Source organism: Ceratotherium simum, chromosome 2 (genome assembly GCF_057802395.1).
Source record: "Ceratotherium simum simum isolate JZ-2026a chromosome 2, ASM5780239v1, whole genome shotgun sequence".
NCBI lineage: Eukaryota > Metazoa > Chordata > Mammalia > Perissodactyla > Rhinocerotidae > Ceratotherium > Ceratotherium simum.
The window spans coordinates 33,818,402-33,845,528 of record NC_141901.1 but is presented as its reverse complement, the minus strand read 5'-3'; the positions used below and the strand labels follow the sequence as shown (position 1 = coordinate 33,845,528).

At 44.6% G+C, this 27,127-nt stretch overlaps 1 protein-coding gene across 2 annotated transcripts in view; it reads left to right on the top strand.

The window, feature by feature from the left end:
- Window positions 1–27,127, top strand: part of LOC101395489 (carboxyl-terminal PDZ ligand of neuronal nitric oxide synthase protein) — a 283,171-nt gene that overhangs the window by 46,825 nt on the left and 209,219 nt on the right. For both annotated transcript variants that reach the window (XM_004424825.3, XM_004424824.3), the window contains exon 2: window positions 25,872–25,943. In XM_004424825.3, coding sequence (XP_004424882.3) covers window positions 25,872–25,943 — 72 coding nt within the window. The remainder of the gene's footprint in view (window positions 1–25,871; window positions 25,944–27,127) is intronic.

The following is a 27,127-nucleotide window of genomic DNA, read 5'->3' as shown; positions in this document are numbered from 1 at the left end:
CAACGCTGTCTGCTTGTATCATAGGATTATTACCAGAATCAAACGAGATAATGTGTGAAAATACTTTGAAAACTGTGAGCTGTACAATGTAGTCCTTTGTGACTATCGAGAAATCTAATTTGGTGGCAGTGGCACGTGTGTGTCCAGACACGATCCCAGGGTGTGCATGGAAAGATGGGCCGAAACCTCATCATGCTGGAGGATTGTGGGAAGTTGCAAAGTATAGTCCCTGGGAGGGAGAAGGTCATGGGACACCTGACGCAGCCAAGTACTGGGTGTACGACATCAAACACAGTGCTCTTTCTAGCGGAAAGTGATGGCCTACACAGACTCTTTGGGAAAGTAAAGCATGTAGGAGAAAATGCAAGTCACATATGTCTCCCCAACAAGGGAATCCATGGGCAGCTCATGATGAGAGATTTATATCTGGGGAGATGAGGGTAGATGGATGCAAGGTGATGCTACTGTGTAAAATCATTTTCTATCCACCTTGATTAGCTCATAAGAGAAATGACCCTGGTAGAGAGAGAGGAAGTCAAGGAAAAAATGTAGAGATTCCTCTCTGAGCTTTAGGTGTGTGGAACACAGGAGAATTGCCTTTGGAGAGAATTATCTGATGAGGTGAGATCACAGGAATGGGATGATGATTATTTAATAATAGCATTTAATTGTTCGACTTAATCTCAGCTCGTTAGTGCAATATGGAAAGTAGTGGTAAATGTGTTCTGAAACTGTCATTGGTATCAAATAGTCTGATGATGACATAGTAGCAATCTAGAGCAGAGCATCCCAGCCGCACATCTCCATATTGATTCCTTCTGCCCTGTGGGCGGTGAGCAGCCTCTCCTAGCTTCAGACTCCTTTGGTTTACTCCGGTTACCAGGTGCTCTGGGTGCCATGATGGGGCAAAGATCTGTTTTCTGAAATCAGAACATTCTCCTTGCTAAGATTCCCGGCTTTACCTGAATGTGCCCTGTTTCCTTGTTTGCTCTGGCTGTTCTCTCTGAGCTGTAGGCTTTTTTGTCTTTTCCTTTGTGGTCTCTTTTGACTTGGCACCTAGATGAAACTTTGGCGTCAGCAAGATCCAGTGATTGTAGTTGATGGAATATCATGATGTCACATGTTGGCCGAGATTTCTGGGTCCGTTGCTTCAGTTCCATCTAAGTTCATTCTCCGGCAGCCATTTACCTACAGTATTCTCCAGGTGTGTGCTTATTTTGTTAGTCCACTTAATTTGTCTATGTTCTTGGTGTTTAAGCTTAGACACTTTGAGTTAAACTAACAGCAAAGGCAAGTTATTGTTGCATTAGATGCCCTGTATTTGGTTATGCTTTCCTAACTTGCCACAGTAGACCTTTCAGTCTCACCATTTTGTCATATTTTAGCCTGCACTTATCCATTATCTGTTTTATTTATTCTTGATAGCACCAATTCTAGTAGGTTTCATACCCCTCTTGGTTACCATTGCGTCTGTACCCAGAAACCATTTATGATTTTCTCTAAAAGTCTGTTGGTGGTCTAGTGGTTAAGATTTGGCGCTCTTACCACCATGGCTTGGATTTGTTTCACAGTCATGGAACCACGTCACCCCCATCTGTGGCGGCTGCCTGTTGCTGTGATGCTGAAAGCTATGCCGCCGGTATTTCAAATACCAACAGGGTCACCCATGGAGGTGTCAGCAGAGCTTCTAGCCTAAGACAGACTAGGAAGAAGGTCCTGGCCACCCACTTCTGAAGAAATTGGCCATGAAAACCCTGTGAATAGCAGCGGAGCACTGTCCCATGTAGCACGGAAGGTGAGAGGATGGTGCAACAAGACGGGGCAGCGTTCTGCTCTGCGGTACACAGGGTTGCTAGGGGTCAGAATCGACTTGAAAGCACTAACAACAACTAAAAGTCTATAAATACAGTCACACTATCTTGCTGTTTTATTGTTCTAAAAGTGTGATATTTTATATGAACTAGGTTTTAGAACAAGCTCTTCTTTTTATAATCTGGCAACAGTATAAATTATTGATGTTTATTATTCTTCTAGCTGTTATGTGATAGATTAATCTGTTCAATTTTAGCTAGCGAGTGACTCAGATGTTGTTAGCATTCTGCTGTGGCATTGGGTGGTCTTTAGCATTTTATTGGATTATTATAAAACACCACCAAAGAAATATGTTGGAACTGGTATTTATTGCCTTAATCTTGTTGTCTGCATTGAGAAGTTGCTAACTAAATGTTTTCTCCTGGTTTCCTTAATTGCAGTGTGGTTAATTCCTCTCAACTGCAGGAAGCCAAGGTCATTGTTATTATTTTTCTGGTCAGTAGAAGTAACCGGCATTCGCCGAGTGCCAAGAACATGCTTGGTGTGAGGTAACACAGAATCAGATCTAGTTCCTGCCCCATGAACTTGATGTGAAATGAGCTGGGCAGAGAGGAGGGAAGGAAGAGAAGACATTTTCACAAAATTGTATCTATTCTGAAAGGGAAAGAAAATGAATTCAGTTCAAAAGGACACCTTAGGAATTCAATTAAATGGGATAAAACAAAGGTGACAGAGCCATCAAGACAGCATTTATGCTAAATTACACAAATCTGAGGAGTGAGTCATAGCAAGCAGAGGCAGAGGCAGAATGGATAACATACCTCAGAGCAAAACTGTGGTGGTGTAAGTGGGGGAGGAGGGGTAGACGAGTGGGTGAAAGTGGAGATGCAGCTAGTTAAAGGTTAAAGGAATCCTGAAAACCACCCTGGATTCGCCTCCCTCCCTAAGGACCACATCTGGTGAGTTTCCAAGGTCTGTCCCTACTACCTCTTAGCTGCTCGTCCTGTCCCCGATTCTATTGCTCTGGTTCTGATCCTCCTCGTCTCTTCCTGGTCTCTCTTACCCCCTCCAATCCGTCATCCAAGATGCTGCCATATAAATCTGACCAAAGTTTGCTGCGCAAAAATCCTTAGATCTCGGGGCTAGAGGACGTGTAGCATCTGAACAGGCCTCCGGGCCGTGCCTCCTTCATTCTGTCTCTGTGTGAGCTGGTGCTCCTGCGGGAATGGGCCTGTTCCTGTTTCCATCTCACAGCAGCTCCTCGTTCTTCAAGTTCTGTCTCCTCGGTGAAGACCTCTGACCTCTGACCAACACCTAAAACCTAGGTGTTTATCCTTCCCTGTGCTTCTATTGTGCTTTGTAGATATAACCTCATCACAGCAATGAGCTTATTAGCACATTGTCTTATTGAAGCATATGTCTGTCTTTCATGTGTACTGTTAGTTCTTAGGAGACAGGCATCACGTCTTTGTTTTTATATCCTCAGTGATGATGGGGGGTGGCTGAGTGATGGGCTGGCTGAAGGAAGGACTAGCCGGGTCATGTCAGGCTGCAGGCTCCTCAAGGCCAGTGTGCCTGCTGAGTATCTGCAAAGGCTTTTGTCTTTCATTTATTGCAAGAGGAAATGACAGGCTCTTGGAATCCGTGGAAAGATGAATTTCTTCCTCTTTCTGGAAGATTTCCAGTACTGGAGGACAGGAACAGTTGGTACAAACGTCCTGAATTTGTGGATGTGATCTTGATGGGGGGACACCTGTTCTGTCTGCAGAACTGGCATTTACTTTGGACTCTGAGAAGCAGAAGCCTTCTACATCTCCCAAGGAGAAGGCCATGTCTGTGCGGGGAGGTGGCAGACCCAGGTTTACTTTGTAACTTGGCAATGACTATCACCATCTGGGGATCTGCCTTAAAGCGTGAGGGTGGCTGGGACACTTCTGACCTCTGTGGAAACTCAGGAAGGGTAATTGAATTTCAAGACTAACAGTGGCAAACAGACAGACCTGCTTTCTAGAACACCAAAGGCCTCATTCTAAATGAATTTTGTGCATTTAGTGGACTGCATGTCATTGATTTGTCTATGTTACTTAAATGTCTAGGAAATGGAATATTATAAACGGACTCTCTAAGTGGAAACTCTAAACTTTTTTTTTTTTTTAAAGATTTTATTTATTTATTTTTGCCCCCCAAAGCCCCAGTAGATAGTTGTATGTCATAGCTGCACATCCTTCTAGTTGCTGTATGTGGGACGCGGCCTCAGCATGGCCGGAGAAGCCGCGCGTCGGTGTGCGCCCGGGATCCGAACCCGGGCTGCCAGCAGCGGAGCGCGCGCACTTAACCGCTAAGCCACGGGGCCGGGCTAAACTTTTTAAATTTATTCAAAAAGTCTGTATTCACCTTCCTGGGTGTATATGGCTGTTAAATGTTGTAGGGGGTGTGATTTAGGTACATGATACAATCTAGGATCCTAAGATTCTGGGAGTATAGTGAAAGCTCTGTTATATGAGAAAGTGAAAACATTAAAACAGACCAAGTTAGTCCTATAAAAATGGTTTCAACAAATGCTGCAGATCTTCAGAGGAGGGAGATACTGCTATGGGCTGGAGGGGTCAGGGAATATTGCATAGGGAAGAAAAGGAGATTTGAGCTGCATCCTGAAGGTGGGTGGAATTTAAAGAAATGTAACAGAGAAGAGAGGTGATTCCAGGGCAGGAAAACAGTGGGCACAAAGCCAAACAGATGGGGCTCCTTCACTTAATATTTTTAAAATTTGTGGTGTTGATGTGACCAAGTATTTCACTGTAGAAATCTGGGCTCATGATCCCCCTACCCCAGCCCCTTACTCTTACTTTTATCTAATTTCTTCTAATTCTTTGAATTCCTACTGTGTACCCAGCACTGGGCTGGATACGAAAGAGGTACAAGACAGCACCCTTTTCCTTATGGAGCTTCAGTCTGGTAAATTACTATACCCTACTGGAAAACATACAACCAGCAGCAGTTTTTGAAATGAAATGTCAGATTAGAACCCCAGATTCTCTCTTACTGGTATGACACCCAGGCTTGGTCTCTCATTCTCCCACTGCTTTCCAGATATATTCCTTTTCTTTCCTCCCATGCTGCAGAGGTGGGTAAATGGCTACTCCTTACCTTTTACAGATGGGAGACTAATGTCAGGTGATTTGCCAATGAGGAGAAAGTTGGTGGAAGAACCATAGTAAGAAGGTTGTTTTTTGTGTCTTGTCTTTTTCTTTAATTGCTTCTCAGCTGGCTGTAGCGTGAAGGGAGCTGCCTTTGAGCAGATGGAAGAAGCGGTGCCTCTTGGCCTCTCTGGGATGAATACTGCCCTCTAAAGTTGCCCTAGGACTTTAGGAAGAGGTGGATTGCGTCAGGCCAACCAGAGTGTGGGTTGCAGTGCTGCAGCTCTGAGCTGCTGCAGAGGAATTGGTGACTCATGTGAAAGCAGCTTGGACTTGTGCACAAGGATTCTGAGATTCTGGCTGGGGACTTGGGACTTGAACTTGGAGTCTCTGTCCTACCCTCAGTCCTCACGGGCGTTGATTTTGGTGATGGAGATGGGAACTGAGAGACAGAGTCCATCTTCCTTTGCTTCTTTGACTTTGTCATTGATGGATGCTCCCCGCTCTTGCCCCAGATTAGGAGGCGCAGCATGATTTGCATTTGTACGCAGCCTCCTGCTGCAGTGCTGCTTCCTGACATTTTCTATCCATCTATCTCCTCTTGGTCAGTTTCAGCCTCTCAGCCACAATGATAAGCACATTCAAATTCTGGGCCACTTCTGCCAGCCCCAGAGCTGTTCGTCTGTCTCTCTGCACTTCTGCAATGCTATTGATTTGCTGTTTGCATGCAGTTTAACTGGATTTGGGTTGGTGTGTGCTTCTGGATGCTTTTCTGTCTATTGATCTGATTTAATGGTACCCATCACCACGGCTCCTAGGAGTGCTGTCTGGGATCAGCACAGTGTGCTGCTAGCTACTTTTTGCTTTAAAGCGGAGGTGGTCCAGGGACTCAATGGGACTAGAGGCAATCCTTAGACCTCTGTTTCCTTTTTTAAAGTCTGTGTATGAGGGCCTTTTCCTGCCCTCTCTCTGCTTGATTTCTAAGCCCGTTCTTCCCCTATTCAGTTGCCTGCCTCTCATTCTGCTGTCCCATTAATTAAAAACTCATGCCTTCTCCCCACTGTGGTTGCTCAGTGTCTCTCCTGTGCCTTAACATATGCACGTGTGTGCACATGAACACATAATTCTGTCTTACTGTGGTGTTATACACAAACTGAGCATTTCTTTTAGGGTTGCTCAGGTTCCTCTCCATCTATGACTCCACAGACAGAACACCCTCCTTAACTGAAAGTTACAACAGCTGTGGATTGGCCTGGAGTGTGTATATAAGCATATGTAGATCTGTGAGAGAGACAATATGTAAGTGTGTAAGAGAGAGTGCTGGTGTGGTCAGTGGAGCCAATATCTGTTCCTCACATTAAATGTTACATGTAACCCAAGGGAACAGAATGCATTGGACAACTCCTTTGGACATGTAATGTATTGATTTGGTAAATAACTCTAGCTAATATAACAAATATACTCGGTGTATTAGTAGCCAATTACCTCAAAATTTAGCAGCTTAAAACAACCATAATCATTTATTATATCACATGGTTTCTGTGGGTCAGGTTTTCAGGAGAAGCTTAGCTGGGTGGTTCTTGAGGTCTTTTAGGGGATTGCAGTCAAGATGCTGGCTGGGGCTGCAGTCATCTGTAGACTTGACAAGGCTGGAGGATCCGATTCCAAGATGGCTCGCTTGCATGGCTGGCAAATTGGAACTGGCTGGTGGGAGGAGGCCTCAGTTCCTTGCCTCATGGACCTACCCATAGAGCTGACTGGGTGTCTTCATGATGTGGCTGTTGGCTTCCCCCGGGAGAGTGAGCTGAGAGAGAGGAGGAAGTTGTAATGCCCTTAAAACCTAGTTACAGAAGCTGCACTCAGTCATTTCCATAACATTTTATTGGTTATTCAGGTCAGCGTGTTCACACTTGGAGGGACCTACACAGGGATGTCAACACCAGGAGGAGAGTCATTTAGAACCATCTTGGAGGCTGGCATCCACACACCAAAGTTTCAATGGCTTATATCAATGAGTGTTTCTCAGTCACTTCACAGTACTGTGTGGGAAGGGGGCTTAGTTCCATGCAGTCACTTGGGAACCCAGACTCTTTCTGTCTTGTTGTTCTGCCTTCCTCTAGGTCCTCAGTGGCCTCTATTCATCTGAGAATGCAAAAGACAACAAGAATTTCCTATGGGGAGTCTTTTTTAATAACCAGGCTTGGTGGTGGTAAACATCACTTCTGTTTACATTTCACTGGCCAGCACTCACAAGATCGCATGAGGGAGGTTGGAAAATATCATCAAGCTGTGTGTTTTCAGCAAGGTGAGGAGAACATGGATATTGTCCTGGTGGTTTCTGCCATATTTCACCAAGTCATATAAACCTATGCTAAAGGCTCTGTGTCATTCAAGAAGGAAAAATATCAACCAAGTAGACTGGTGGTGCCCATCACAGCCAGTCAGCGAATCTTCATGCATTCCCTGAGGGCGTTCTGCATGCTCAGCACACTCGGGCTGACTGTGGCGCGGCAGCAGGGCAGTAAGCCCAAGGAGGGATGGGAAGCCATGGTGTCTTGAGCATTTCCTTTGAATTTCAGGCTCTTCACGGAAGAGTAATAACAATAGCTTCCACTTAGTGATTGTGCACTCTGTGTGCTTTACATATGTTATCTAATTTTCACTGCAAACCCTCCACTTAGGTATTATCTCCATTTTACAGATGAGGAAATTGAGGCTCAGTGAGGGAAGGTAACTCTCCTAAGACGCCACAGTCAATAATGTGGAGAGGTTGGAATTTAGACCCTTTCAGCTGTACCAGGCTGCCTCTGAGCTATCCCAAAGTGGAAACCAACAGCGCTAACAGTCTAGTGATGCTTTTTGGGGGCAGTCTTGGGCCGTAGCAAGAGAACTTCCTCTCCCTCTCTAGGAGAGAGGTGGTATCCCAAGGCAGTCCCCCCACCAGAGCTGTTGCTCTGCATCCTGGGAACAGGTAGGGCTGTAGAAAGGTGAAGGGGAATCTCCTCCCCCAGCCTGGAAAGTCGGGTGCTTTGGGTTGGCTCAGCTCTACCTTCTCCCTCGGAATGCACCCTCTTGCTTCCATCCTAGTGGGCAGGGTCCTGGTGCCATGTTTCTACTGTGGTGTAACTATCACCTCTTGCTCTTGTAGAGCTTTATATCTTTTTCAAAATATGTTCATATTGATCACTCATGTGAGCCTGACAAACACTCTGAGGGTAGGAAGAACAGGTATTCTTACTCGTGTTTTACGCTTAGGGAGGCTGAAGCCCAGAGAGGTTAGTCTGTTCTTCTGGTGGGCAGTAGTGATGATGGGGGACGTGGTTTTCCTTTGGTTTGGTTTTGTAAATGTGGGAAGAGTGGCCCAAGAGGATAAGGCTTTGTGGCGATGGGCGGGTGGGGGATTTACAATTCTTGGAATTTGTACAAAAATACATATGCTGATATTAGTAGTGGTTATTAATAATTGTTGTTATGCCCTTAAGTAGCATTTTATTTTGTTCATTTGGCCTCCCCAGTCCATCCTGGACAGATAACGAAGGAAGAAGCTGGTGCAGCTGAGTGCCAGTTTTCAGAGGGCGACCCCGTAACCCTGGCAAGTTGTTTCCTGAGGCCTGGGATCCTGCCTGCCTGGGAGACATTCTGAGGGGCTGGTCTTGCTCCCTCAGTACCTATTCCTTTTCTCTAACTTTACCCAGGAGCTGAGGCATTAAGAAGGCCCTTCTCTAAGAGAGGGTGTGTGCTTGGCTGGCAAGGCTGCTTGCACCTGTAGCACCCCTGGTAGGTCAGGACTGTTGCACCATCTTGCTAGTGAAACCAGGCTGGAGGGGAGGGGACATTGCACCTTACAGCAACCAACCAGGATGGGGTTTTGCCCAGGTTGTGGGATTCCCAGGATGTGGAACTTTCAATGCTAAAACCAGGGCAGCCGCAGGCAGACGGAGATGGCTGTCATCCTGGTTGGCCTCCACCCCTCCCACTCTTGCCCACCTGAGGAACCTCACGGCTCGTGATAGGTGAGCATCTGGCAGGAGGCTCCTTTGTGGATGAGGGCCCTGGCTCAGGACATGTTGCAGCATTTCCCTCTGCCCCAGTGGCTGCCTCTCAGCCATCCTGGCTTTTGGCCCCATCCCTCCCGGTTGTTCTCTTCTCTGAACCTCCCAGAGCTCCAAGGATGAGGGGCACATCTAGCAGGGACATCTAAATGGGTTTGGTTAGCCCTGTGGTATGTAATGTGAATCTTTTCCACCTCTCCATAGAAATCTTTATTAAAATATCAATTTCTCCTTAAAAAAAAATCTTCCATCAGACAAATCCGAACCCTTGCTGTGCGTCGTTGGCATCTCTCAGAATGGGAGGCAAGCAATGTGGTTTGAGGGTCAGTTTTTAGGCCAGGTTTGGCGCTTACTTTTGTTTTCTAAAGCATTTCTTGATCCTTGGCCTTCAGTTGCCTTCTGTCGCTGTCCTGGACCACTTCCTTTTCCCTAACCTAGCTCCTCTTGTATTCATTCAAGGTTCTCCAGACAGTCATTTCCAAACCGAATTCTTTATTAGGATAGAGCTTGGTCATTCCTTGTTAACATTTTTTTCCCCCTTATAATCTCTTCCTCCCTGATCTTTGGCAAATAGAAAGTGCTCTGTAATTTTTTAATAAAGAGAGGAGTGGAGCTCTGAGATATTATGTGCTTTTTCTATATGGTGTCATTTAATTCCCATGGTAACCCTGCGAGTTTTCTTTTCACAGATGAAGAAGAGGAGGCTCAGGGAGGTTGACCAGCTGGCTCAAATTCATAGAACAGTTTAAAAGTGGCAGAGCTGGGATTGGGACTGCCAAGCCTTTGCATTTGATTCTGTCATTACTTTAGAGTATTGGCTTGGAAGCCAGGACACCTGGGTCATACTCTCACCTTGACTCTGTAACTAACTGGGTGGCCTTGAGTAAAACACTTGATCATTGGACATTAGTGTCCTGCCTTGTTGGAGTAGAACAAGAGGTGAGACTGAAAGATGGAGGGACCTTGCAGTGCTAACATCTCTCTCCCGTCGTTTCTTCTCTCTGAGAAACTGTCTTCAGAGTCCCTGTAATTCTCATTGCTGCCTCCTCTCACTGGCTACCCTTGTGGACTCTTTTCTCTTTAATTGAACTTCGATTGTTCTTACGGCCTTTTTACTCTTTCTCTCCACCTTTTGGTGAGAGGAATTGTTACTGTGACTTTTAATTCCTCAGACTTCCTGCTTCCTTTAGTTTACGGGGATTACTGTATCTGAAAAATCATTGCAAAAGTATTTTGCTGTTTTGTGATGATGATGATAATGAGAATGATTAATTACTCTGCTACAAGGACGGGTGGGTGGATCACCACAGGAAGTTGGGTGATAAGATGGAAGTTGAACAGTCTGGGGCTGCCTGGAGGTAGGTAAAAGAACTAGATAACGTTTTAAAGGTTCTTGCTTAACGACAAATGTTTGTTCGTTCATTTGTTTGGGCCAGGCATTGTGCTAGGTGCTCAGAATACAGTGATGACAATAGCAGGGACACCTGGTTACTTCAGTCTAGTTAGGGGAGACACAGTTAATCTAAGAATCAAACAAATAGAAGCTCACGACTCTGATAAGTGAAACCAAGTGTAACCGGGAGAACTAACTTAGGGAGCAGAGAGAAGATGTAAGTGCTGAGCACTTTATATATATTATCTCATTTTGTCTTTACAGTGGCTCTGTAAGGAGGGTAGGCTTTTTCCCATTTTATAGAAGCAGCAGCCGAAGCTCAGATTTCAATCCAGATCTGACTCCAAAGGCCAGGTTCTTTCTGCTATACCTTGCTACTTCCCTTAAGAGTTTTTAATCCCAGCCTCTCTAATTCTCTCTGCAGGGCCATCACTCACCCTTGGGCAGAATAGATGGAAGCTTCCATGTTGTGATTTGAAGGCTGTAGTTAGAAGCTTTTTTTTTCTTTTCTTCTGAGGAAGATTTGCCCTGAGCTAACATCTGTACCAGTCTTCCTCTATTTTGTATGTGGGTCACTGCCACAGCATGGCTTGACGAGTGGTGTAGGTCCACGCCTGGGATCTGAACCTGTGAACCCGGGCTGCCGAAGTGGAGTGTGCTAAACTTAACCACTATGCCACCGGGCCAGCCCCCTCAAGGCTCTAGTTAAAAGGCATCTCTGTCTCCAAATATCCACTCTACTGATCTGATACTCAGTGCTGGAAACTCTGATGGCCATTGAATAGCCTGGGGATATTTGGTTTTCATGACATGCTGTTAAGGTACGAGTGTGTCATCTGACCAGGCTAGTAAATTAGGCCGTTTGCTGCCAGTGTTGTCCTAACATGGATTAGTTTGTCTAATTAGCTATGTGTGAAATGGAGGGAGGCTGAGGACTTGGAACACAGGATAGGGAAGTTTTGGTGGGGAAAAGGGGTGGGGGGAAGGAAATTGCCCAGAGGACTGATACTACACTGGGAGGAGGGCTGGATACAGGGTACCTGGAAAGATGAGGAATGGGACCAAAAGTGAGAGGTGAAAGGTTGCCAGAGAGAAACTTTGCCTCTGCTGGTCATATTCATAACTGGTCTGTCTCGGCATCATTTTTCCTTTCAGGGATACAAAGTACATGATACTATTCTCAACTCTTGTGTGAGAAAAAAGGAACTGGTGTCTTCTGTCTCTGTTATACACAGATTAAAAGCCAGTGCAGCCTAGTGGTTGAGCCAAGAGTAGACTGACTCATGTCTCTCCCTGGAGTTCTTGGAGCTGCTGCTGCTCAGGGTTTGGTTGGCGTCGAGGTGAAAGTGCAGTCTGTTGGGGTTGCCTCTTGGCAGCTGGCATCTTGGGCACCTCTTTAGTTTCTCTCTCTTGTTTTTCTTCTCCTACTCATTGACTTTGTTTCTCCTTAATTTATCCTCTTTAAAAGTGTCCCCTTCTTACGTCTTAGTTGGCCAGAGGGCACTCATCGTAATGCTTAGTAGAGCTAGGAGCGCTTGAGACACCTTTTGGAGGAGCATTGTGAAGGCTTACCCATAATGTCCTTTAAACTCGAAAGACCGGAAGAGCTATAATGTGCAGAAGAGAGGGCCTGTGGGTGCCACAGTGATGAGAGATATCTTTACGTATTTGAGGAGAGAGCTGAGTCTGAATCTTTATGGAGACCAATTTTGGCTTGACTTAAGGGAGAACTTTCTAACAGCTGTAGTCTGAGGTAGTGATCTCTTCATCAATGGGGGTATTTAAGCATAGGCTGGTTGACGACGTGACAAGGATTTATAAAAGAGATTAAAATTTCAGGTATATGTGTGGAGGGGGAGGGCTGTCGGACAACGTGATCTGCTATTCCTATCCTTTCCAACCCTGAAATTCTACTTCCTTTTGTTAATCTCACCATGACCTGACTTTTTCTTTTTTTCCTTTCAGTCACAGTCTCTGAATGTCGGAATTTTTAAGTTGGAAAATGTATAATGCATTATTTTATCTTTTTTCTTGCTGTGTCTTTAAAAATAGACTTCTGTCTGGAAGATTGGTGCTGTTGTGTTTTGGGGTCACCCCAGTGAGCCTAGTTCACTCAGGCAGTCCCAGGAATGGCATGGTGTTTGGACTCTTTGCTCTAGAAGGTTCAGCATGATACTGAAATAGTCTATTTTGTGAGCTTCTGTTTCATTTTACTGCATTGGAGAGTAGGAATATGTAATGGGATTGCTATACTCTTAAAATGCAGGAAAAATTTGTATTCTTTGGGGAGGGAAATATATCTTCTAGAACTAGAGCTAAAATTCAGTACAGTTACAGCTCATTGTTTCCCCAGGGATTATTTATCTGGTGAACTCAAGCATCCAGATGACAGCCAGCAATGCAGAAAGGCACAGAGGAGAGAGTTGAGCAGCCAAAATGGATGCTGAGGCTTATAGCCGTGTCTTAAAGGAGAGCCCATGAGAAGCTCACCCGGAACCTAATTTGGTTGCAATTCTACTTTCTCGTCCACGGCAAACCAAAAGGGGATAGTTATCGTGTGTTTTTTTTTTAAAGATAACAGCTTTATTGAGATATAATTTACATACTGTAAAATTCACCTTGTTAAGGGTGTACGATTCAGTGGTTTTTGGTATATTCACATAGTTGGGCAACCATCACCACTCTCCGATTGCAGAACATTTTCATCATTCCCAGAGGAAAACCTGTACCATTAGCGGTCACTTCCCCAATCCCCGCAACCACTAATCTGCTTTCTGTTTCTATAGATTTGCCTGTTTTGGACATTTCCTATAAATGGAATCATACAGTATGTAATCTTTTGTGACTAGCTTCTTTTAATGTTTTCAAGACTCATGTATGTTGTAGCATATATCAGTACTTCATTCCCTTTTATTGCTAAATAATATTACATTTTATGGATATGCCACGTTTTATTTATCCATTCATCCATTGATGGGCACTTGGGTTGTTTCCATTTTTCGGTTATTATGCATAATGCTTCTATGAACATTTATGTACAAGTTTTTGTGTGGCTGTATGTCTTCATTTCTCTTGGATATATACCTAGCAGTAGAATTGCTAGTTCGTATGTTAATTCATGTTTAACTTTTTGAGGAACTGCCAAAATTCCAAAGTGGCTGCCCTATTTCCTGCAGTAATGAGTGAAGATTCCAATTTCTCCATATGCTTGTTAACACTTGCTATTGTCTTTTGTATTTTAACCATCCTAGTGAGTGTGAAGTGTATCTTATTGTGGGTTTGATTTCATTTTTCTAATGACTAATGATAAAGCATCTTTTCATGTGCTTATTGGCCATTTGTGTATCTTTGGAGAAATGTCTATTCATATCCTTTGCCCATTTTTTATTTGAGTTTTTTGTCTTTCATTGGTGAACCCACTTTGTGGGTTGTCTTTTCACTTTCTTGATGGTATCCTTTGAAGCACAAGTGTTTTTAATATTGATTAAGTCTATTTTTTTCTTTTGTTGTATTTTTTGTGTCATATCTAAGAAACCATTGCTTAATCTAAGGTCACAAAGGTTTACTCCTATGTTTTATTCTAAGAGTTTTATAGTTTTAGCATTTACATTTAGATGTATGACACATTTTGAGTTAAATTTCACATATGGTGTGTGGTAGGAATCCACCTTCCTTCTTTTGCATGTGGATATTTAGTTGTCCCAGCACCATTGTTGGAAAGACCATTTTTCTCACAGTGAATTGTCTTGGCACTCTTGTCAAAAATCAGTTGGCTGTGAACGTAAGGATTTATTTCTGGACTCTCACTTTTATTCTCTTTGGCTATATGTCTAGCTTTATGCCTGTGTCTTGATTACTGTAGTAATTTTTGAAATTGGAAAGGCCGAGTCCTACAACTTTGTTCTTTTTCAAGATTGTTTTGGTTATTTTGGGTCCCTTGCATTTCCACATGAATTTTAGGATTGGCTTGTCAATTTCTGTGAGAAGGGCAGGTGGGATTTTGTGATATTGTGATATAATAAATATATATATTTTATCCCTGGTTCCTGGCACAGAGCTCCTAAAATCCTTAGAATTTCCTGAATGATAGGGGTTGAGAGGAGCATCTTTTGTTATTCATGAGAAGCTCCTTTCAATTTTACCTGACTGGATGCTAATGAGGTGACTCTTGGTGGGCTGCTAATAGCTTCAGGATGGGAGCTGGTTGCCAGAGGAGCCAACCATATGATTAAAGGGTTGGAACTTCCCCTAAGGGGAAGAGAGAGGGGCTGGAGATTGAGTTCAATCTCAGTGGCCAATGACGTAATCAATTATGCCTATGTAATGGAACCTCCATGAAAACCCTAAACAGTAGGATTTGGAGGGCTTACAGGTTCGTGAACACATTGAGGTGTTGGGAGGGTGGCATGCCCAGAGAGGCTTCCCAGACCTCCTTGCCCCTTCCCACACACCTTGCCCTGTGTACCTCTTCATCTGGCTGTTCATTTGTACTCTTGATAATTAGGTAATAATAAGTAAAGTGTTTCCCTGAGTTCTGTGAGCTGTTATAGCAAATTATTTAACCTGAAAGGGGATCATAGGAAGCCCTGATTTATAGCTGGTTGGATAGAAGTACGGGAGGCCCAGGACCTGCAATTGGCATCTGAAGTCGGGGGGCAGTCTTGTGGGACTGAGCCTCTTAACCTCTGGGGTCTGTACTAACTCTGCGTAGTTAGCGTCAGAATTGAATTAAGTTATGGAACACCCGGTTGGTGTCTGTAGCGAATTGGAGAATTACTTGGTGTGGAAAACCCACACGTTTGATATGAGAAGTGCTGGTAGTAAAAATGGTTTATAGGTTTTAATAGAGATTGCATGGAATTTGTAGATCAATTTGGGGAGTATTGCCGTGTTAATATGTCTTCAGATCCATGAGCATGAGAAGTTCTATTGATTTATGTCTTCTTGAATTTCTTTCAGTGATGTTTTATAATTTTCAGTGTACAAGTCTTATACTTCTTTTGTTAAATTTATTCCTAAGTATTTTATTCTTTTTGATGCTATTATAAATGGAATTGCTTCCTTAATTTCATTTTTGAACTCATTCATTGATCCTAATAGGTTTTTTATTGTGTGTGTGTGCATACTTTGGGGTTTTTTGTATACAAGATCATGTCATTTGTGAATAGAGATAATTTTGCTGCTTTTCCAATCTGGATGCCTTTTATTTCTTTTCTTGCCTAACTGCCTGGGCTAGGACCTCCAGACCTATGTTGATTAGAAGTGATGAGAGTGGACATCGTTGACTTGGTTCTGATCTTGGGGGAAAAGCATTCATTCTTTCACCACTAAGTATGATGTTAGCTGTGGGTTTTTTGTTAGATGCCCTTTATCTGGTTGAGGAAGTTCCCTTCCATTCATATAGTTTGAGTGTTTTCATCATGGAAGGGTGTTGGATTTTGTCAGACACTTTTTCTTTGTTGGGATGATCAGATGGTCTTTGTCCTTGATTCTGTTAATAATGGTGTATTATACTAATTTTCATATGTTGAACCAACTTTGCATTCTTGGGATAAATCTCATTTGGTCATTGTTTGTAATCCTTTTTACGTGTTGCTGGATTTGTCTTGCTAGTACTTTCTTGGGGATTTGATGACAGTTATGGTTCAAAGCAGAAGCATATGTAGCATATCGTTATCATTCTTGTTGCTAACAGTGTAGAAAGCATTAGAAAAATACTAAAAATCAGCTTCAAGGACTCAAAAGGCATAATAGTAGTCTGGAGCCATTTTGCGTGAAGTCATTGCTGATTTTAGCTTATATATTAAGTGATGCATATAGTGGTTATTCTGAATCCTGAAGAAATACATTGAATTATAGCTTACAGAGTCTCAGTTGTTAGGGCAGAGTATAATATATTTTAGGAAGATTTCTAGTCAAGAAAGTTCAAACTAGAGAAAACTTTGGTATTTAAATGGGGTACCTGCCAGTTATCTGGAAATTTTACTCAGTTGTGGGGTTTCATTCAGTAGCAATGCTGATAAATGATTGACTGTTGTACTAGAGATCCTGCATCCCCAACTCCAGGAAGGCTGTTCCTGGTCACAGCCCATGCAGTCAGGAGGGAAATGTGACAAGGTATTTACCTCAAACTGAGCCCACCCCATGAGGTTCTGTGAGCAGTGTCATAGTTAGCCATTCCACGGCTGGGGGTGGTGGGTGGGGGTGTTTGTCTGTCAGTTCTCTGTGTGGCCTGGTCACTGATGACACTGCACCCCTGCCCTCTTCACTCCTGTTTGAGCCTCTGGGACTGGATTCTTGATTCCATCTCCCATTGACTCCATGGCATTTTGGATCACCCTGCTTTATGCACAGTCATTAGTCTATGTGAATCCAAGAGGGGATTATTGTAACGCTGCAAATTCTGTATCGTCAAAGTCTTGTTGGTCCACAAAGCAAAACATAATGATATAAAGAACATCATCACTTTATGATTGTATGGTATTTTATTAACTATAAAACTTTCATTTTTATCTAATTTTGTTTCTTATGGCAACTCTGACGTATAGGTAGTACAGATACTAGCTGTATTCTATGGATGAAACAGAGGCTTATTGAGTACTTAGAATTTAGCAGGTGTAGAATGATGGTGCTGCCCAAAGGTGAACGCCTTCATTCTGTATGTGGAGGATTAGGGGATCCCTCTCTAGCGTCGACCTGGGGTCTTCTCATCTGTTTCTTCACTTCCCTGGTCCTCTCCAGTAGTGGGATTGATTTTTCCTTCCTTTGGTGTCATCGGTCCATTTTCATTAATGAGCATCTTGAGTTCCATTCCCAAAGTCATTCAGGTGAATCAGATAGTGACCCCTTGTCCTTTTACTGCAAATCATGGTGCCCTGCAATTTTTCATTGGTTTTTTTTTGACCTCACGACCATTCAGGTGACCGTGCACAGGCGTCCCCGTCCATCTCAATTTGAGTATAATGTAGTGAACCAGGCCTTACTGGGGCATTGGCTTGTGTTCATCCTGTTTGCTTATTTCCTACTGAAGTATCAGTCTGGCAGTGCAGGATAGGGAGAGCCCCATTGGTTCTGATTCTACCACTCACAAGCTGTTTCTGTTCTCTGTTTGAGCCTCAGTTTTCCCTTCTGTAAAATGAAGGGTTGGATCAAATGACCTTTAAGGCCACTGAAGCTCTGCATTGGGTCTGACTTCCCTGTGATTTTGTAGTGTTCCTTGTTCATCTCTCCACTCTTGCTTTACCTCGTTGTTTTCCAGGTGATGATTTCATTATCGTGTAGCCTTTGTCTGCATTTCTCTTTGCCTCTCCCCGTGTCTTGGGCTTTCCTCCATTTCTTTATTTTCCATAGAAGTAGTAACCCACTGGCCAAGTAAGCATCTGGGCAGGGTGGGAAGCACTCTCTGCCCAGGATGCAGCCCTGGCATCTGCCCCTCTCCTGTCACTGTGATGCCAGCCAGAGAGCTTAATCCTGGAGCTGAGGCGTTCGTTCAGGAGCTAATAGTTGAAAGACCAGAACAGTTTCTCTGTTTTGCTGCTTTTTTCTCTCCTCTGTGCTGTATCTCTCACATCCTCATAATAAAGAAAAATAATCAGGCCGTCACATCTAAGGTTTTGCTAATGGAGACTAAAAGAACCCAGAGAGACAGCATCTCCATGGGCACGTTGGATGGTTCAGTCTTACCCTCTGTCCCTTTTAGAGAATTGCAAGGCATTAGTATAAAGACAAGTTACCACAATTATTTTGCATCCAACCCCTTAACGCTGAGGAGTGGGAAGGATTCTGCTGTGATCTGCGGCACATTCGTCGGCCCCCGCTGAGCCTCTGATCAATAGTGACACAGTCACATCAGATGGCCTTCGAATAGTACTTCCTTTTTCAGATGGGCTGAGAGACAGGAAGAAATATAAGTGCCTCATTCCTCTTAGACTACAAATTAATAAAGACGTGGTGTGCAGCTGCATTTCAAGCATTTTGGAAGCTTTTCTGGATGTGTGTGTGTAAAAGAGGACTGAGGCTTCTGTCTTGTTGCATTCGGGGGTAAGGACACTGGTAAATGTCCATATGGGGACTTCTAAATCCCCATTCCCCTGCCCGCACACCTCTGCGCCTGGAGAACGCAGAGCAGGCCTCAGAAATGGGGAGTGGGATGCCCCCCAGGCAGCTTTTCTTCTTCCCCTCCCCCAGAGCGTTTAGTAGAAGGTCATTGGCTGAGTGTGTGCCCTGGAATCTGGGGCCACCGCTGCCGGTGCAGTTAATGCTGCTTTGTTCGATGCTAAATGAGGCGAGAACTTTCACCCAGGTCACATTCATAATCCCGCTCAGCAGGATGCTCAGCTGTGTGCCAAGAGCAGTTTCTACAGGCGGGCAAGAACTTTCCCATTGGAGCAGTGGCGCTGGCCTGGAGTGGGGAGAGCGGGCTCTGGGCCCCAGTGCTGCCGTGCGCTGACTGTGTCCTTGGGCGGGTCACTTAACTTCTGTAGGCTGCAGTTGCCTCTCGTTCATTCAGCAGATCCTTGCGTCTTACTCTGCCAGGCAGTGTTCTAAGGGCTGGGAATATGGGGGACTAAGAGGCAAGGTGCCAGCCCTCAGGGAGCTCCCCTTCCACTGGGGAAGGCAGAGAGTGGCCAGGTGGATGAGGCAAACCTGTAACTGCAGACCATGTTAAGTGCTGGGAAGGAAACAAACAGGGTGATGTGAAAAAGAGCAACTTTAGATGTGGTCATAATGGCCAACATTTAGTCAGCGCTGGAAGGGTAAAGGTACCTTTACACAGTAGTACCCTGCTGTGCTAAATACTTTTCATACATTCTTATTTAACCTTACCCTTGTAACGTAATCCTGGACATGAGTCCTAAGGTTCCTTTTGGATTTGAAATCCTCTGCTCCTATCACTCTCAGTTTTCAGAAGGTTATCAGGACAGAGGATTGGTTACCAGACTAACTCAGATGGGCCCATCACAGCTGGTGATTTCTAGATACAAGCAGAGTATCAGATTTCTTACTGCTTGTGTGTATTTTTGGAGAGAGGACACAGTGTGGCCAGGAGACCTGAGAGATGTGAGAAGGTAGGCAGGGTGGTGGAATAGAAACCAGACTGGGTTTGGGCCGTGAAGGGAGAGAGTTGATAAGAATGCAGGCGAGAGTGTCTGGACTGGGAGCCAGGAGCTGGGGGGAGACCTTGCCCCTTCTCTGCTGTCTGCTAACTGCTTTAGGCCTCATTGTTCTTCTCTGTAACAGGAGGGGCTTCTCCTTGAGTTCTACATGGTATATGCTGTGGGCTGAGGCTGTAGAACTGAGTGGTTTTCAGAGAAGAGATGAGAGCTGGAACACAGAGATCCAGGGACCTTTACATTGTCCCCATTTATGGGGGCTCTTTCCTTTTTGCCTCAGGAGAGTGTGACACTGTGGCCTTTCCCTGTGGCCTTGCCTGCACTGACCAGCCAGTGGGGTTTTAACAGCCCCATGACACAAGATTCTGCTGTTCTCTTCTGAAGAGTGTTGATTTTTGTTCTTAAAGACAGTTAACATGACTGGTCTTAAATCCTAAATCTTTTGCTGGGTTCCTTGGAGTCTCCTCTGCACATGTGCAGTTCGGGGGTCATCCAAGGACCTGGCTGGGGTTGACACACAATTTGGGGGCTCCCCCTCGCTGACACCCTCCTGTCGGGGATTTCTGCACTCACTTTCAAGCTCCTCTAGCTATCTATCCCAGTCTCTGGTATCTGAGGCTGTCTGAGTGAACTTTGATGCCTGAGCTCTAGCCAGCCTGGCTGCACTTGCGGGATTGTGCTGTTGGGTGAAAAACTGCACAAACCAAGTCTCACCCAACTCAGTTCCCTTCTTTCAAAGTTGATTCCCTGCCAATCTCTGCCTGTTTTTGGTCTCTCTCCAGTGCCTTCAAAGTTGTTTTTATTATTTCAATTAATAGACTTCATTTTTTAGAGCGATTTTAGGGCTACAGAAAAATTGAGTGGCAGAGTTCCCATATACCCCCTCACTCCCCAACCCCACACAGTTTCCCTTATTATTAACATGTTGCCTTAGTGTGGTGCATTTGTTACAATTAGGCCAGTACTGATACATTATTATTAACTCATGTCCATTGTTTATATTGTAGTTCACTCTTTGTGTTGTATGTTCTCTGCAAGGTTATTTTTTTCACATTTTATCTAGACTTCATATTTGTTGTTTGTTGGAGGCCTGATGATGTAAGTTTCTCCAACATGATCAGAAACAGAATCATCTAATATATTTATTTTTGATTCACATGTAAGTTTTTTCCTGGTCTCTAGAAACAGTTGACAGAAACATTGTAAATGAAGGGAGATCCCTGAGGAAGGTGATGACAGAAAGTCAAACAAGTCCATGGGTGGCTGTTATGTCTTGCTGCTTTTACTGTTGTGATTCACATATCAGGAGTCAGTACAGTTCAGTTTATCAATGTCTTCAGAAGTTAATTCCAGAAAATAGGGCAAGAAAATGAAAAAAAAACTTTAGGAGATATTAACCAAGCACTGAGGCTGAGGTGGTCTAGAAGCTTGCAAAAAATACCTGAGGTCTTTTGGTTAACCTTATTTGCAGGTGACTCCTGCTTATCTGGAAGATGAAGCCACGGATAAAACTTACACAGATAATCTCCTGTCTTGGTTACCCAGTACAATTTGCATCTTCCTTCCAGTTTTTTTTTTTTCTAGGTGCTACTGAAAAAGAAGCAAGCCCTGATATTTTTAAACTCTTTTACTTTATTCCTCCCTTCAACTCTGTGGTAGATGTTCTGAATAGAGGCCCTATGTGGTGTCTCACCACAGGGATTCCTGGAAGGCAAGCATAGAAATCTTACAGAAGTCTTACAGAATGCCAGGTGATTAAAAATTCACCAACAGAGAGCTTTGAAATACCATCATCTCTTGGTAAGCCAGGAATTACATGTGCTACTGTAAGACATCTGGCATAGGTCCAGATCAGGTACCTGAATAAAAGTCAGATAAGTTTATAGAATCACAACAGGACTCTACAGGGTGGGGTGGCTGACTGGAAGAAACAGGCTAATGCCTGTGGTGCTGGAACACCAGGCAGAATCCAGGGTTCAGGCCTCTCCTCTTGCCCCCCACAGAGTGGTGATTCTGCCATGAACACTTGGGGTGGATATGCATTCATCCTTGGAGGGTTCTGGTCAGTCAGGTGTGTTTTAAGCATCTCCTGTGTGCCTGGACCTGTGCTAGGCATGGTCACCTGGTGATGAGTAAATTGTGTGTTTAGCCATGTGTTGATGCTATAAGGGAGAACTGTAGGGAGTTATGGGAGTCATCCAGATGAGCATCTCACCTTCTTTGGGGGTCAGCAAAGGGAAGTAGAGATTAGGCAGAGATCTGCAGGATCATGGATGTTGGAGGACTGGAGAGAGAGAGGGTAGGAGAAGAGCCTTCTGTGAAGAGGAAGAGCAAGTGTAGAAGCCCTTGAATGTGAGGAGATATGGTGTATTTGAGGACCTTCTGGATAACAGAGAGGCCAGTGGTGTGAGATGAAGCTGGACCATGCTGGCTGTGTTGGCCATGCTGAAGGCTTTGATTGACATCTTTAAAGCAGGTGGAAGCAAGCGTGGGCGATTCTTAAGCAAGGAAATAACACAAGCTGATTTGCATTCGAAAGATTTCTCTGTGACAGCCTTGTGGAGAACAGTTTGGAGGGGGTCATGGGGGCAGTGGAGAAACCAGTGAGGAGACATTGTGTAAATTAAGTAAGAGAGGAAGGTTTTCTGGGATCGGGTGGTGGCAGCGTAGATGGAGAGGTGGAGGAGAGAGAATTGGCAGGTCTTGGTTGCTGATTAGCTCTGATGGATAAGGGAGAAGCTCAAGGGTGACTTCCAGGTTTCAGGCTTGAACAACTGCTGGACAACTGGGGGCTGTTGATCAAGAGGAGGAAGCCTGGGGGGGAGTATGGCTTGGGGTTGGGGAAGGGAAAGAGAGCACGAGTTTCCCTTTGAAGTTATTCCTCTGATTCCCAGGCATGGAGCCAACCCACCTCTGTTTTCCCAGGAGCCTTTGGCACCCAGTATCCTGCAGGAGAGGCAGATAAAGGGGATGCCATTTCTGAGTGATGACCTGTCACCGTGCATTAGCCTTTGACTGAGGGCAGGGACTTGGTTTTCGCCTGATCCCTGTAGGAGGTGACAGAAGCCTGGATCTCCAAAGGTTGTTAGCTCAGCAGGTGGATGAGGTTCAGGCCTGGGAGCCAACTTTCCATTCTAGAGTGGGAGGGTGCCGGCCTGTGTTCAGTTTACCAAGGAAATGATGAGCTTGACCACTGAGGTGGAGTGGTTGTAAGGACCACCCTCCAGCAGGTGGGTCTGGTTTCAGACTGTGTCTCACACTTACTCTGTCTCAAGATAGAGACTTGGGATGGACTGAAGTTAGTTGTGAAGGTGGTAATCGTTAGTTATCGAGAAACTTTTTGTGGCGGGGTTATACTTGTACATAGGGCAGTATTCACTTATCATACCCTCTGGTTTTGCCCCGAGGTCTGGGCTTTCTGACCCCTCCCCTGCTTTCCTGGCATCGTGGTTCTCCTTTTCGATTCATGTTATTAGTGTAGATATTTAGCTTTGACTAGCAGATGTGGACATGAACCCTGCTTTGTGTTTCCTTTTCATCTCTTTGGCCCTAAGGTGCATCTGTCGTGGAGATTTCGACCCTAAAGTGTGTCTGTGGTGGGTTATCTGCTCCGGACTCATTCTTAGAAAGGCAGATTTGTGATTTTCCCATGACTGGGAAGGAAGGAAGATGAGTGAGTGATTGTGTGGTGTGTATGTGAGTGTGAAGAATTAGTGAGTGTGTGGGATGACTGTGTGCATGCTCTGTATGGGGGGTGTGGGATGAGTATGTGCGTGTGGTATGTGAGGTGAGTTGTGTGTGCGTGTGGCACGTGAAGTGTGTGAGCGTGTGTGCACTGCATGTGGGTGTGAAGGGTGTGGTGTATGTGTGTGCATGTGTGCCAGCTTGGGTGGTGGCTGATGGTGTGAAGGAGGCACTGGTAGGGTAAAGACGTTGGGTGTCCTCATGTGAGCTCCTTCACATGCGGAATGCTGCTCCCTCATTAGGAAACCCTTCCCAAGTTAGAAAGCCGCCTCTCCTCCATCTGTGTCGCCTCCACTCCCTGCACTCTGTGTTTCCTGATTGCTTCAGGATTCTCAGTCTGACAGTGCCCGTTCCTGAGGAGGGGGAGAGGGGCTGGGCGGAGGTAGCAGTGTGGGGACGGGTTCCCATCTGGGCATTTGTGTTCAGGCCCAGTTGTGCATCTTACTGGGCAACAGGCCCTTTCCTGGTGTGGCAGAGATCAGTGTGGGAGGACCGTGCAGTCCCCCAGGCTCACCTGTAATGTGTGACCTTGCTCACTCTTGAGGTCCTGACTCTCACATGACGGCTGAGGGAACACGAGCCCCTGCAGGTCTGATTGCCAAGTCAGTCCTGACTGCTCAGAGTTCAGGGCGAGAGCCATCAGGCGTGCAGTGTCCAGGAGAGGGAGTGTGGAAACTAGCCCCGGCTAGAGGGCCTCTGAAGTTGGGCAGTCACAAACCCGGGCCTCATGTCCTTCCTGGCTGTGTAGGTCGCTGATGTAGACACACTGCAGGGGCCCCAGCCGAGCTCAGAGGGGAGAAACGCCAAGCACGGTTAACTTGGATTGGGGGCTTCGTTTACCTGAGCGAGTCTCCAGGTGCTTTATTGGCGGGTACACTGCCCCCCACCCGCATCGGTGGGGCTGTCCACCATGGGCCCAGACTGCAGTGTGCTCACTGCTTACCACAGGTTTCTGGGAACTGTGTTCTTCAGTGTATTAGCACAAACTGTGGATCAATACTAGGGAAAAACCTTGTGCAATATTTAGTTTTTGAAACCCTCCTCACTGGGGACAGCCTTAGCTCCAAGTTTCAGGAAGAACCCTTTATTCCCGTAACCACGGCAAATACATTCCCTGCAGAGATGACTGTCCTCTTGTCTTCCATTAATGCAATCTTTGCCTGGGTAGACTTTTCAATTATCCTGGGCCTGTTAATTTCTAAGGTGTCCCCTGGGCTATCTTATGTGTAAAAAGGAAAGGCAAATCCCAGTGGGTCAATCTGGAATGGGATGGTGTGTATGAGGGAACTAATATCATATGTGCTTAATAAATGTTGAATTGTCCTCCTCTTTTCTCATTTCATCCTGCTAAGGAATGATATCTAGAGAGTCTCTATACTTTTGATGCAGCAATCCCACTTGTAGGAATCCAGGTCATTTGGATGAGCTCAAAGGTGTGTGGATGAGCTCAAAGGTGTGTAGATGAGGAGGTTCGTGGAAGCACTGTTTGTAATAGTGACATAGGGTAAGTGTCCGTCAGTCGGGGAGCCATCACATGTAATGTGATAGAGCTATATGCATTGGCAGAGAAAGATGCCCAAATTATATTAAAGTTAAAAAAAAAAAAACAAAAACATGTTGCAGAACAATGTGAGAAGTATGAACCTTTTTACATAAAATAATTTCCCCTGTGTGTCTATGAATATATACGTCCATTAGTGCACAAAAAGAGATATGTCCAACTGTTGACAGTGGGGGACTTTATTCTTCTGCTTTGCGTATTTCTGCATTATGAATAGTCTACAGCAAGAAAGTACTCATATATTAAACTATCTGCATATCATTTGGTTTTAAAAATAACTTGCAAGTCTAATCAGGTTAAATTTTTTAATAAAAAGTAAGTGGTCCATTCCTTTCTTCCAATTAGGAGCTTATTGAAATGCGTGAGGTCTCTATAACATCCAGGGCTAACTCAATGAAGTTCCACTAATTAAAAAAGTATATAATAGGGCCGGCCCTGTGGCTTGGTGGTTAAGTGCGCGCACTGCGATCCTGGCGGCCCGGGTTCGGATCCCGGGTGCGTATCGAGGCACCACTTCTCTGTCCATCCTGAGGTCGAGTCCCACATACAGCAACTAGAAGGGTGTGCAGCTATGGCATACAACTATCTACTGGGGCTTTGGGGGCAAAAAATAAAATAAATAAAATCTTTAAAAAAAAAAAAGTATATAATATGTGCAGAGCACATTTGTGCAAGAGATTTATACCTTATCTCATTCAATCTTTACTGAAATCCCATTTTACAGATGAAGAAATTGAGACAAAGAAAGGTAAGGTACCTTACTGCAAGGATAGTGGTGGGAGAGTCTTTCTGATTTGGAAGCCTGCTTGGTTAAACACAGTGCTCAGCTGCATCTCTGATAAAGCACAAGATGAAAAAGGAAGCAATTTCTTGTTTAGTTGCTTTTCATAAAGTTAGAAATAGTCTCAAAACAAGACACGCTTCTGGCTCTTGATTTCCTCATCTATAAAATGGGGAGATGAGCTGGATGGCCTCCAAAGGGCCTTCCACTGCTGACATTCTGTGATTAGGGATGCTTGCGACCTCTCTTCTCAATGAGTGTTTGCTTCTTCCCCCCAGTACGTAGGAAGCCTGGATGTGCCGAGGCCCAACAGCAGAGTGGAGATCGTGGCTGCCATGCGCCGGATACGGGTAAGTGGCTGGAAGTGGGGCTGTGTGGACCTGGAACTCAAGCATCTTAGCTGTTGGCTCTTTTAGATAATGCTAGAGATGCCACAATGGATGGTTACACCCTTTGTGAACCCCAGACCCCCTCTCCCTGTACTGTCCAGGGAAGCTGTTCTGAGTTGGGTGGTTGATCTTGATTAAAGGCCAAGGTTCAAGTGGATGTGATGGCTGGAGGGGTACCATCCTCCCTCTCTCTCCTGACCTGCAGTGTCTCAAACTGAGATGCATGTTACTCTTGAGGATGTGTGGAGTGAGAGAGAATGGCGAAGTGTCTTTTTTATTCATAGACTTTAGGGAAAACGTTCGATAATTAGTAGTTAATTGACTCAAAACATTAAAAAAGTAAAGCAATTTATTGTGGTTTATAAGATAAGATTTACTTGAATTTTTAAAAACAAATGTGGGATTTCAACAAAATTTCCTTGGTTGGTTGCTTTAGGCTCTAGAAGTGTTATGCATTCTCATCTGCCATTTTGGGTACTTTAGAAGGGTTTGGTAAGCTTTCCAACCTGTTGCTTTCTGACTCTGGTACACGGAATAGAGTTTGAACAAGAATTAAGTTGTCTTTTGATCACCTGTGAAGAAATTTGTCCATGTGCTCTGACCTGAAGCAGCAGAAATTAGTTTAGATTGGTGTGTTTCAAAGGTGGATTTGGTCAAATGGATTGTGATGGCTTTTTGGAGAGAATGGGTATGGGAGGTGGCTGGATTGGTCATCTTGGACACAGCCTGGTCTGGGCTCCTTGTCTTTTAGAAGAATCTGCTCACCTAAATGGAAACCATGTAGCAGAGGTTGGGAGCTTCATTTTGCTTTGCTAGTTTTACTTCAGCCAATTCATCTGATCGACAGAAACTTCAATTCAATGACAGTAATTTTGGGAAGAAAATTAGCATGTTTGCTCCTGTTTCTCTGAGCACTTCATCAGCCTAATAAAATAATTTTTTCACTGCCTTAACCCTCCCAGTCCTTCAGTGTTTTTTGTTAAGTTGAATTTATTGAAACTAGTGTTAAATACAACAATACTGTTTTTCATGGACATAGGAATGAGTCGCTTCAAAGCACTTTGACATCAGTTAGTTCATTTAGTGTTCACAATAAGCTGTGAAGGGAGGGTCGTGTTGCCCTCATTTTCTAGATTAAACTGAGG